Below are 13338 nucleotides of genomic sequence, written 5' to 3'. Positions count from 1 at the left end.
TTTATTTATAATGCTCCAGATGGTTTTAATTTTGTCAGAAGACTGCTTAATTTGTTTATTAAAATAATTAGACTTAGCCATAATACAAACTTTTTTAAAAATTTTAGAATAATTTTTTACATAAGTGGTGAATTTGTCATCAAATCGATATTTTTTTTGATCGTATAAATCAAACAAAATATTTCTACTTTTAAGTATTCCTACTGTTGCCCATTCCGTGAATTTAGATTTAACATGAACTTCTTTTTTCTTGAAAAATTGTTCATATTCTCCGGATAAAATATTAATTAGCTTGGTGTAAAGATAATCAGGATTATTACTAGATTGTAACAGCAAATCCAATTTATTTTTAATCGCGCTTTTGTATTTATTAATATTGTAAACGTTTATTTGTCTTTTTGATTTTTTATTATTGTTGACTTTATTGATTTGACTGCTAAACTTAACAACTTGACCACAGTGATCTGAAGGAAGTTTATTTATTATGAATTTTTCTGTATACTCGCAGTTACAAAAAACATTGTCAAGACAAGTAGCAGACGTGGCAGTTACACGAGTGGGTTCATGAAAGACATGACATAAATCAAATGACTGAAATAAACTAATAATTTTTGTACATGTGGGTGTGTTACAAAGAATATCAACGTTAAAATCTCCACATACAATAATTTTTTTAATACTATTAAATACTTTTTTTAAAATATCCTCCATCACCCCTTCAAAAACATTGTAATCACTATTAGGAGGCCTGTACACACATATAAGGATATAATTTTCTAGTTCTATACAAGATAATTCTATACAACACTCAATAGAAAGTCTAACAATGTCAGCACGTTCCTTTACTTTAATATTATTTCTTGCAATTATCATAGACCCGCCTCTGTTAACTGACTTTCTATTGAAGCAGCTGACAACGTTATAATTATTTAAATTGAACATCATATTGCTTTCTTTAAGCCAATGTTCTGTGAAACAGACAATATCAATATTATACTTTTCTAAAAATAATTGTATAATTAACTCGCTGCCGGGAAAACTTTGTATGTTCTGATGAACAATTATTAATTCTGATTGCTTTCCCTTTGTCTTTGTGAGCAGTTTAAATCTGCAGTCATAGTACTTATGTCACAAATATTAATAGAATTATCTGTTATGTCAGCATTTTTATGTTTAAGTTTACCATGTAAACTGTTCATGTAGTCAATATTATAAGCCACTAAAGTGGCTATTTTATTTTTAGATGATTTAGAAAGATACATTGTATCTTTTGTCAAATAAAAATCACTAATAAAACTATTAGTATCAAAAAATGTCAAAATGTCACTATGACGACATGTCAATGTATGTAATAAGTTATTCAGGTAATGTACCTTACTGTTAATTTTTTTATGAAGATGTCTATTTGTGTAAGGAAAAGCGCACAATACAATCTTATACACATTTAATTGTAATAAATATTCAATTCCTCTAATTACATCCTGCCTATTTAATTGAATACTATTACCAAAAAATAACACAATTGTGGTCATATTGTTCATTTTCGTAGACTTAATTTTATTTATTATTTGTGTAAATGATGCTTCTGGCATGCAGTAGTTTAATAAATCACCCTTAAGATGATACTTCAATATAGACCCAAAGTTACAGCCTATTCTGTCAGAGAACACCATTGTGCTACTCTTAGGGTTACAGTCACTGGCACAAACACCCTGAACTTCATTTTCCAGCACAGTTACAACTGAATTATTATTTGATATATTTGTGTGATTACATGTACAATGCTTAGTCAACGACTCAAAACGGTCAGCATTGTATTTACTGACATCAATCAGATCATCCATTGCTAAAATATGCTCCTGGATTTGTTTCTGAGAGATAATATACTTTGTATTTAAATCATGAAGCGAAGATTCTAAACTATTGATTTTTGAAGTTAGGTAGTCTGTATCAATGTCATATAACTTTTGGCTTTCCACTAACTTATTATTACACTTATTAATGTAATCATGCAATTTTAAATTATTCAAAGTGGTTTTTTTCAATAATTGTCCCTTTTTGCAACGCTTATTTAATATATTCCGATTCTTAATTATAAACTTTTTTAGTTTTAAATATTTTTTAAATTTATTATTACTCAACATACAAATATTACTGTTATAGTTGCCTAATTTAGGTGATGTATCACTAGTAAGGTCAATTACAACAGGATGGGTGCATGGAACTGTAGTAGAAGGAGGCACACAGTCAACACTAATAAGTTCCTCATATAAATTACTAATCTCATTACTTTGTCGAGATTCCAATCTTGTGTCTAGATCATTGATTTTAGAATATGCCTGCTTTAACTCAAGTTCCAATTCAGTGATACGCCTCAAGGCTTGCTCATGAGTGTCACTACATTGATGAAAGCTACTTATTAGTTCTTGAAGCTGATCCCGCTGCTCAATAACTTCCTGATGGCTATTATGAAGTTCTGACAATTCTGATTTTAATTGGGTATTTTTATTTATAATTTTTAAAATTTCATCTTCACTCTCTTCTCTCTCCCTGATCAACTTGTCACTGAGATCTTTGGATGCCTGAAGTTCTTGTAGGGCCACTTTAAGCTTCATCTCTGTCTGCCGTGCAGTTGTGGAACGGGTAGATAGTGACATTATTGAATATATGAATAGTTACTAGGGAGAGTGAAGTGAGTTATTTCTAAAAAAAGTATCACAACGAGAACAGCAACTGAACCTTACTTATTTTATGTGTTAAAATTTAGAATAATTTTTGTTAGGTATATTTATACGACCTATATTTTACAAGATTAAGTAAATGGAATTAGATTGTGCTCCTTTCCTTCAAATTACATTAATATAAAACATAAAATTACTTACAATATATTTTGTGGGTATATTTTTTCCTTCGACGTACGCAACAACTGAACTTCACAATTATTAATATCAATTTAACTTGATGTGAATATTTTCTATAAAACTTGTATATATTATGAAATTCTTTGAATAAGTCCAACAAATAGTTATAAAATAGTTTTAAAATTAGTTGTTTACCAACGAAAGAAGTTTGACAGATGGCCGGTGCACTATTTTAATGTCGATTCTTGCAAATAATACACTACCAAATTGTACACAAACAACAATCGACACTTATTGCACTATTATATCACTAATAACGATGTCGAAAATATAATATTCGTGTGATAGACTATTAAAAATTATTTATTTATTATGGCCAGCTGAAAATGACAACTGTCGTTGGTGTTGCTAGTCGAAGAAAAAAAGTAATTAAACCAAATTAACTTAATGAAACTAATTTAACTTAATCAAACTAAATTAACTTAATCAAACTGATTTAACTTAAACTAATTTAACTTAACCAAACTAAATTAACTTAAACAAACTAATTTAACTTAATCAAACTAATTTAACTTAATCAAACTAATTTAACTAAAACAAACTGATTTAACTTAATCAAACTGATCTATAATAATCAAACTGATTTAAATTAAACTGATTTAAAATAAACTAAATTAACTTAATCAAACTGATTTAACTTGATCAAACTGATTTAACTTAATCAAACAGATTTAACTTAATCAAACTGATTTAATTTAATCAAACTGATTTAACTTAAACAAACTAAATTAACTTAAACAAACTGAACTAAAATAATCAAACTGATTTAAATTAATCAAACTGATTTAACTTAATCAAACTTAAGTTTGTAAAACTAAATTAACTTAATCAAACTGATTTAACTTAAAAAAATTGATACAACATAATAAAACTGCTTTAAAATAATCAAACTGATTTAACTTAATCAAACTGATTTAACTTAATCAAACTGATATAACTTAATCAAACTGATTTAACTTAGTCAAACTAAGTTAACTTAATCAAACTAAATTAACTTAAGCAAACTAAGTTAACTTAATCAAACTTAAGTTAATCAAACTAAATTAACTTAATCAAACTGATTTAAAATAATCAAACTGACTTAAAATAATCAAACTGACTTTAATTAATAAAACTGATTTAACTTAATCAAACTGATTTAATTTAATCAAACTGATTTAAATTAATCAAACTGATTTAAAATAACCAAACTAATCAAACTAAATTAACATAATCAAACTGATTTAAAATAATCAAACTGATTTAACTTAATCAAACTGATTTAAAATAATCAAACTGATTTAAATTAATCAAACTGATTTAAAATAACCAAACTAATCAAACTAAATTAACATAATCAAACTGATTTAAAATAATCAAACTGATTTAACTTAATCAAACTGATTTAAAATAATCAAACTGATTTAAATTAATCAAACTGATTTAAATTAATCAAACTGATTTAAATTAATCAAACTGATTTAAAATAATCAAACTGATTTAAAATAATCAAACTGATTTAACTTAATCAAACTGATTTAAAATAATCAAACTGATTTAACTCAATCAATCTGATTTAACTTAAAAAAACTGATTTAACTTAATCAAACTGATATAACTTAATCAAACTGATTTAACTTAATCAAACTGATTTAACTTAATAAAACGTAAGTTAATCAAACTAAATTAACTTAATCAAACTGATTTAACTTAAAAAAATTGATATAACTTAATCAAACTGATTTAACTTAATCAAACTGATTTAACTTAATCAAACTGATTTAACTTAATAAAACGTAAGTTAATCAAACTAAATTAACTTAATCAAACTGATTTAACTTAAAAAAATTGATATAACTTAATCAAACTGATTTAACTTAATCAAACTGATTTAATTTAATCAAACTAGTTTAACTTAATCAAACTAAATTAACATAATCAAATTGATTTAACTTAATCAAACTAAATTAACTTAATCAAACTGATTTAAAATAATCAAACTGACTTAAAATAATCAAACTGACTTTAATTAATAAAACTGATTTAACTTAATCAAACTGATTTAATTTAATCAAACTGATTTAAATTAATCAAACTGATTTAAAATAATCAAACTGATTTAACTTAATCAAACTGATTTAAAATAATCAAACTGATTTAAAATAATCAAACTGATTTAACTTAATCAAACTGATTTAAAATAATCAAACTGATTTAACTTAATCAAACTGATTTAAAATAATCAAACTGATTTAAATTAATCAAACTGATTTAAAATAATCAAACTGATTTAACTTAATCAAACTGATTTAAAATAATCAAACTGATTTAACTTAATCAAACTGATTTAAAATAATCAAACTGACTTAAAATAATCAAACTGATTTAAATTAAACAAACTGATTTAAAATAATCAAACTGATTTAACTTAATCAAACTGATTTAAAATAATCAAACTGACTTAAATAATCAAACTGATTTAACTTAATCAAACTGATTTAAAATAATCAAACTGACTTAAAATAATCAAACTGATTTAAATTAAACAAACTGATTTAAAATAATCAAACTGATTTAACTTAATCAAACTGATTCAATTTAATCAAACTGATTTAAATTAATCAAACTCAGTTAATCAAACTGATTTAACTCAATCAATCTGATTTAACTTAAAAAAACTGATTTAACTTAATCAAACTGATATAACTTAATCAAACTGATTTAACTTAATCAAACTGATTTAACTTAATAAAACGTAAGTTAATCAAACTAAATTAACTTAATCAAACTGATTTAACTTAAAAAAATTGATATAACTTAATCAAACTGATTTAACTTAATCAAACTGATTTAATTTAATCAAACTAGTTTAACTTAATCAAACTAAATTAACATAATCAAATTGATTTAACTTAATCAAACTAAATTAACTTAATCAAACTGATTTAAAATAATCAAACTGACTTAAAATAATCAAACTGACTTTAATTAATAAAACTGATTTAACTTAATCAAACTGATTTAATTTAATCAAACTGATTTAAATTAATCAAACTGATTTAAAATAATCAAACTGATTTAAAATAATCAAACTGATTTAACTTAATCAAACTGATTTAAAATAATCAAACTGATTTAACTTAATCAAACTGATTTAAAATAATCAAACTGATTTAAATTAATCAAACTGATTTAAAATAATCAAACTGATTTAACTTAATCAAACTGATTTAAAATAATCAAACTGATTTAACTTAATCAAACTGATTTAAAATAATCAAACTGACTTAAAATAATCAAACTGATTTAAATTAAACAAACTGATTTAAAATAATCAAACTGATTTAACTTAATCAAACTGATTCAATTTAATCAAACTGATTTAAATTAATCAAACTCAGTTAATCAAACTGATTTAACTCAATCAATCTGATTTAACTTAAAAAAACTGATTTAACTTAATAAAACGTAAGTTAATCAAACTAAATTAACTTAATCAAACTGATTTAACTTAAAAAAATTGATATAACTTAATCAAACTGATTTAACTTAATCAAACTGATTTAATTTAATCAAACTAGTTTAACTTAATCAAACTAAATTAACATAATCAAATTGATTTAACTTAATCAAACTAAATTAACTTAATCAAACTGATTTAAAATAATCAAACTGACTTAAAATAATCAAACTGACTTTAATTAATAAAACTGATTTAACTTAATCAAACTGATTTAATTTAATCAAACTGATTTAAATTAATCAAACTGATTTAAAATAACCAAACTGATCAAACTAAATTAACATAATCAAACTGATTTAAAATAATCAAACTGATTTAACTTAATCAAACTGATTTAAAATAATCAAACTGATTCAATTTAATCAAACTGATTTAAATTAATCAAACTGATTTAAAATAATCAAACTGATTTAAAATAATCAAACTGATTTAACTTAATCAAACTGATTTAAATTAATCAAACTGATTTAACTTAATCAAACTGATTTAAAATAATCAAACTGATTCAATTTAATCAAACTGATTTAAAATAATCAAACTGATTTAAAATAATCAAACTGATTTAAATTAATCAAACTGATTTAAATTAATCAAACTGATTTAAAATAATCAAACTGACTTAAATAATCAAACTGATTTAAATTAATCAAACTGATTTAAAATAATCAAACTGATATAACTTAATCAAACTGATTTAACTTAATCAAACTGATTTAACTTAATCAAACGTAAGTTAATAAAAACTAAATTAACTTAATCAAACTGATTTAACTTAAAAAAATTGATATAACTTAATCAAACTGATTTAACTTAATCAAACTGATTTAATTTAATCAAACTAGTTTAACTTAATCAAACTAAATTAACATAATCAAATTGATTTAACTTAATCAAACTGATTTAACTTAATCAAACTGATATAAGTTAATCAAACTGATTTAAATTAATCAAACTAAATTGACTTAATCAAACTAAATTAAATTATGATTATGTGGACTTTGTTTCAGCAAGACACATTCCCTATAGGGTTCTACATAGTGTTCATAGTGAAGACGTCGGATGATGATTGTTCAGAGCGAAACACCGGCAACCAGACGTTGCCCACGATGGCGCACTACTTCGGCTGGACCGAGGACGGCGTCGTCCAGGTGGAGACCAACGACGGCCGGGTCAAGAGGTTCAGGTAATTGGTAGACGTGACATAATATCCGTGATTATTGTTACTGTTACGCAATAATAACAGGCTTTAGAAATGTTTTATGAGAGACACTGCTGCCCATCCCTCGCCCTCTTTACTCGTCTCTTACGACACCCACGGGGAAGGAAGGGGTGGCCTATTCTATGCCGGGACTACACAGACTTTTTTTTTTTTTAATATTTATTAATCTCATAATTCCGACATTTATAAACGGATTTGGAAGTTTTTTTTATCAGAAAATTTTTTCAGAATCGTTTCAATAATTTCTTTTTCATACATTTATATCATACCTACTATAATTTAAGATTTATTTTTTCACAAAAAAAAAAACATATACCAACTTCTAACTTAGTTATATTAGTTATATTTATTTAAAAACTAAATTACTGAATCCTTTTTGATAAAATTTCTATGGGTCCAATCTATAAGTATGTTCTTTCATAAAAAACATAAAAAAAATATACAACCGATTTGAGGACTTCCTTCTTTGAAATCAGTTGCAACAAAAAAATGCACGTGTACTGGAAACTTATTTTTTTTAAAGTCTCTTAAAAAATAACCTAAATTTTGAATTCGTTAATTTCAGTTTTAAAATCATCGAGACGATATCGTATCAAGAGTACGCGATCGCTGCGGGCGCGGCGCTCGGCTTCTTCCTCTCCTTCTACGTGGCGTTCGTCATAGTGCTGCTGTGCCAGAGGAGGAAGATGATGGCCAGCACCGAGTCGGACACGAGCCAGAGCGAAGGTGAGGCATTTCATTACCCACTAGCATTTTGCCAGCTACCTCTTATACGTGTAGTGTCAAGATAAAATACACCAAATTTATTTAACCTTCAGGAATCGTCAGCCTTTAACTGTCCACTGCTGAGTACAAGCTTCCCTCTAGTGGGGGTTTTGCCAGTAGTTGCCACGGGGGGGGGGGGGGTATTGTTAGCAATGGAGTTTGACCCATTGCTAGTAATATTTAATGTAAGAACAGTTAGATCTAATCCACAAGTGTGTTGTATTTAAATGTTTAGCTATATCTTATGTTGGTAATCCTATAAATAAATATGCCCTATTAGGTCGACCTCCACATGGGTCTCCCTTGAAACCATCATTAACAATTATTGTTGAATTCATCACGATGGACTGCTTCATGCTCACCTATCATCATTTACTGGTGCCCCACCGGTGTATACCAATAGCGCGGGTTACCATTCCATTACCATTAAAAAAAAAATAGTTGCCACGATTGGCAGGCGGATTGGCAACCGCAGTTAGGCTTTGTAAATATCTTAAGAGGGACGCTACTGCCCATCCCTCGCCCTCCCTTAGTCGTCTTTTATGACGCCCACGGGAAACGAATGGGTGGTCATTTAGTTAATTATATAAACGTATTTAAAATTGCATTGTCCTGACTGTTTGTTTTTAATGAATAAATAAATTAATTAATTATTCTCTCGTACAGAAGGCCGGCTCACGCCGCCGTCGACGCCCCACGATGCGGTCAACGTGACGGGAGCGCGGCGACGTCGCGTGCACGTGATCTGTGGGAACGCTATGTCCAGCAGTGGGGAGACGTCCTCGCAACGGTGCCTGGTCGGTGAAGGGGACGCCGCGATAGGTACGTTTGTTTAATTATCTGTATTTTTTTTTTTATACAACTTATAATGGCAAACAAGCTGACGGCCCACCTGATGGAAAGTGGTAACCGTCGCCTATAGACATGAGCAGTGCCATGGACATAACAGAGTATACTGTTTCGCCCATGATACCGCCCATGCGTTGCCATTCCTGAGGACTCGGGTGTTATTCCTCTGTACCCTGTAAATTCACGCCATATCCCACCCTTCATACCGGAATACAGCCATGCAAACATAACTGCTTTACGGTTGAAACACGAATGGGACAGAGGTACCCAAGCAATCGACTTTTGTACATAGTCGCCCTCTGGTAAATGATATTAGGTTATAAAGAAAATAATAAGGTTATACTAGACTCCCCCATTGGGGGACGATTGGGTTTGCCACTAGTTGTCACGCTTGGCAGACGAGTTGGCAACCGCAGTAACACTTTAAGAGGGACGCTGCTGCCCATTCCTCGACCATTAAGTTTATTTAGTTGCTTCATACGACGCCCACGCAAAAGGAAAGGATTGGCCCATTCTATGCTGGGACCGCACGGCCAATATTTATCATTTCAGCCGTTAGCTGTCCAAGCTGAACATAAGCTTTTCCCATAAAGTGAGTTTTACCATTACTTGCCACGTTTGGCAGGCGGGATGGAAACCGGATACAGTTATTTTTTAATTTTTGTATTAAATAAATAAACATTTTTTTTTAATTCTGTTGAAAATGCATTGATTTCAGAACGCAGCTCGTCGTCCGATACAGAGTCTGATTTCTCGACGATGGACGACGCTAACACCGACAAGGACGTGTACCTATTGGGCGGGAAGCTGTGCGTGGCCAATTTAGCCAGGTACGCACTTTAACAAGTTACCAAATAATAAATGGTCATTAACAATCAATTATTGGATATCTCCACGCGATTCCCCCTGGATACCATCGTGGTTGATCTTTGAGTTGGTAACAAGGGGTCAAAAATTTTTTTATACCACTGAGGTGGCAAACAAGCATACGGCCCATCTGCCGTAGCCTATGAACACCTGCAATACCAGAGGTATTACGCGAGCGTTGCCGACCCTGAAGAAACCTCTTTACCCCCCTTTTGAAGAACCCCATGCTGTAGTCTCATTTTGCTTTCTTCATCAGATTTGCTTTCATTCTCACCTTCACCTCTCACTGATGCTCCGCCAGCGTACACCGTTAGCGCAGACGGGGTATAGTCTGTTATGTGCTGCATATGGTGCTGTATTATGGTACTGCTCATGTGTATAGGCGACGGTTACCACTTTCTATCAGGTGGGCCGTCAGCTTGTTTGCCATTCTAAGTTGTATAAAAAAAAAATATCTACTTTCTCTACGGTTACGATATATCCACGATTGTCGTGCCTCGTGCTGGGAGGTTTTTTTTTATTGATGGATGAAAATGGTATGGTAATCCCGCCTGCGCTGACGGGATACGCTGGCGGAGCACCAGTGAAGGATGATAGATGAGAATGGAAACAGGCCAGTTAGCCTATCATGATGAATTCATCAGGAATTAACCATGATAGTTTCCAGGGGGAACCGCGTGGAGGTCGACCTGGTTGGGTATATGGTAGCAATAGGATTCTCAGTCTCCATTACTAACAATCCCTTTCCCCGCCGTGCTGGGAGGTTGTCGAGCCCCGTGATGTTGTATTGCACGTGCATTCCCCAGATGTCGGCCGCGCGTGCTGTCGGCGCGCTCCAAGATGTACCTGTGGAACGTGCTCACGGTGGCCGTGTTCTACACGCTGCCCGTCATACAGCTGGTCGTCACCTACCAGAGGGTATACAGAGATTGCTTCTCGTATCTTTCTAATATAATCAAATTGAAAAAAATGCAAAAATCAGACGTATTGGAACCTCATTTCGAAGTGTTCCGACCACAGGACACCTCTGTCCCATTCGTGTTTCAACTGTGAAGCAGTTGTGTTTGCATGGCTGTATTTCGGTGTGAAGGGTGAGATATGGCAGTGAATTTACTGGGTACAGAGGAATAACGCCTGAGCCCTTAGCAATGGCATGGGAGTATCATGCGCGAAACAGTATACTCTGTTATGTCCATGGTACTGCTCATGTCTATAGGCGACGGTTACCACTTTCCAACAGGTGGGCCGTCAGCTTGTTTGCCATTCTAAGTTACATACAGAAAAATGCATAATTTGCTGGCGAACAGTGTGGTAAAAATATTTTCATCGATTGCAGTTACTCAACCAATCCGGCAACCAAGACCTGTGCTACTTCAACTTTTTGTGCGCTCACCCGCTAATGGTGCTGTCAGATTTCAACCACGTGTACTCGAATCTGGGTTACGTGCTGCTCGGGCTGTTGTTTCTGCTGTTGGTGTGGCGGCGCCATAATAAACACAAAGCGAAGTCTGCTGTTGAGGTGAGCATATTTTTTCACTGAATAATTTACAAATAACTCATCACTCGTCTACATACTTTAGCGAATACTTTATCGTATATACTGCCCTTCTCATGCCTGTATATATATATTTATTTATATAAAGTGGTAATAAAATAATAATAAAGAAATGACTATTCCGTTTGTAGAAAGAGCTGGGTATCCCGCAGCACTTCGGTCTGCTGTACGCGATGGGGGTGGCGCTGGTGAGCGAGGGTCTGCTGTCGGCCGCCTACCACGTCTGCCCCAACAGCATGAACTTCCAGTTTGGTGAGACGTCAAGTCCCTAATTACAACTTTTTTAAAAAGGATCCAGTAGTATGTGGCCGTAGGAGGAAAAACAACGTTTGCTAGCAGCTGACCAAATCAAACGTTGTTTCACCACTTGTCATGTCTTTTTTTTACACTGGCAATCCTCGATAACAACCATCCACAGACTTCTTTAATTCATTAAAAATATTTAGAAAAAAAAAATTAATCGGTCCAGCTGTTCTTTTTTTTTTATACAACTTAGTATGGCAAACAAGCTGACGGTCCACCTGATGGAAAGTGGTAAGGTGATATTTTTTATTATACAGATAATAATTGTGTGTGTGTGTGTGTATGTGTGTGTGCGTGCAGACACATCGTTCATGTACGTGACGTCGGTGCTGTGCATGGTGAAGATCTACCAGGCGCGCCACCCGGACATCAATGCGCGGGCGCACGCCACCTTCGGCGTGCTGGCGCTCATTATATTCATTGGTGAGTTGATACTCGTAATAATAATGGTGGGATACAGCAAATAAATAGCACAAATGCTTACTTACTTTAGTCCTCAGGAATGGCCACGCATGAGGGGTGTCATGGGTGACACAGTATACTGTGTTATATCCGTGGTGCTAGTCATGTCTATAGGCGATGGTTACTATTTCCATCAGATGGGTCGTCAACTTATTTTTCATTCTAAATTGCATAAAAAAAGGGCTGGAAATATGACACCGCCATCTAGTCTCGAACTAAGCAGAGGACTGGACAGCAGCCTAACAGTCCCATTGCTAGTTTTTTTAATGGGTGATAATGGAATGGTAACCCCACCCGCGCTATCGGTATACACCGGCGGGGCACCAGTGAAGGATGATAGGTGAGGATGAAGCAGGTCAGTTAGCCCATCGTGACGAATTCAACAAGAATTGTTCATTGTTCACGATGGTTTCCAGGGGGAACCACGTGGAGGTTAACCTGATAGGGCATATTGCAAGCAATGGGGCTGTCAAACTCCACCGCTAACAATCCCTTTCCCCCCCGCCCCATTGCTAGTAATATGCCCTATCAGATCGACCTCCACGCGATTCCCCCTGGAAACCATCGTGGTTAATTCTTTTCTAATTCTTCACTATGGGCTGATCCATTTTCATCTTCACCTATCATCTGTCACTGGTGCCCCGTCGGCGTATACGGATAGCCCGGATGGGGTTACCATTCCATTTTCATCCATTAAAAAAAAACTACTCACATGACGGCCGCTCATGACTAAGAGTCCCGGATGGTCCCGAAAGAGGTCGAACTTTCTTAACTAAAATAAATAACTTACGTGTTTTTTTTTATACAACTTAGTTGTATAAAAACTAACTTTTTTTTTATAGCAAACAAGCTGACGGCCCACCTGATGGAAAGTGGTAACCGTCGCCTATAGACA

General features: G+C 32.3%; 1 protein-coding gene across 1 annotated transcript in view; it reads left to right on the top strand.

Moving 5' to 3' along the window:
* LOC113512759 (SID1 transmembrane family member 1-like) overlaps window positions 1-13338 on the top strand; it is a 31655-nt gene that overhangs the window by 12181 nt on the left and 6136 nt on the right. Inside the window, exons 7-14 of the mRNA XM_052893045.1 lie at window positions 7431-7606; window positions 8208-8368; window positions 9074-9229; window positions 9975-10086; window positions 10930-11041; window positions 11460-11642; window positions 11810-11930; window positions 12282-12404. Of these exons, the coding sequence (XP_052749005.1) occupies window positions 7431-7606; window positions 8208-8368; window positions 9074-9229; window positions 9975-10086; window positions 10930-11041; window positions 11460-11642; window positions 11810-11930; window positions 12282-12404 (1144 nt within the window). The remainder of the gene's footprint in view (window positions 1-7430; window positions 7607-8207; window positions 8369-9073; window positions 9230-9974; window positions 10087-10929; window positions 11042-11459; window positions 11643-11809; window positions 11931-12281; window positions 12405-13338) is intronic.

Source organism: Galleria mellonella, unplaced genomic scaffold, assembly GCF_026898425.1.
Source record: "Galleria mellonella isolate WM207_F2 unplaced genomic scaffold, CSIRO_AGI_GalMel_v1 utg172, whole genome shotgun sequence".
NCBI lineage: Eukaryota > Metazoa > Arthropoda > Insecta > Lepidoptera > Pyralidae > Galleria > Galleria mellonella.
Note: the sequence above shows the minus strand (reverse complement) of the source record. Positions and strands in the feature narration are given on the sequence as shown.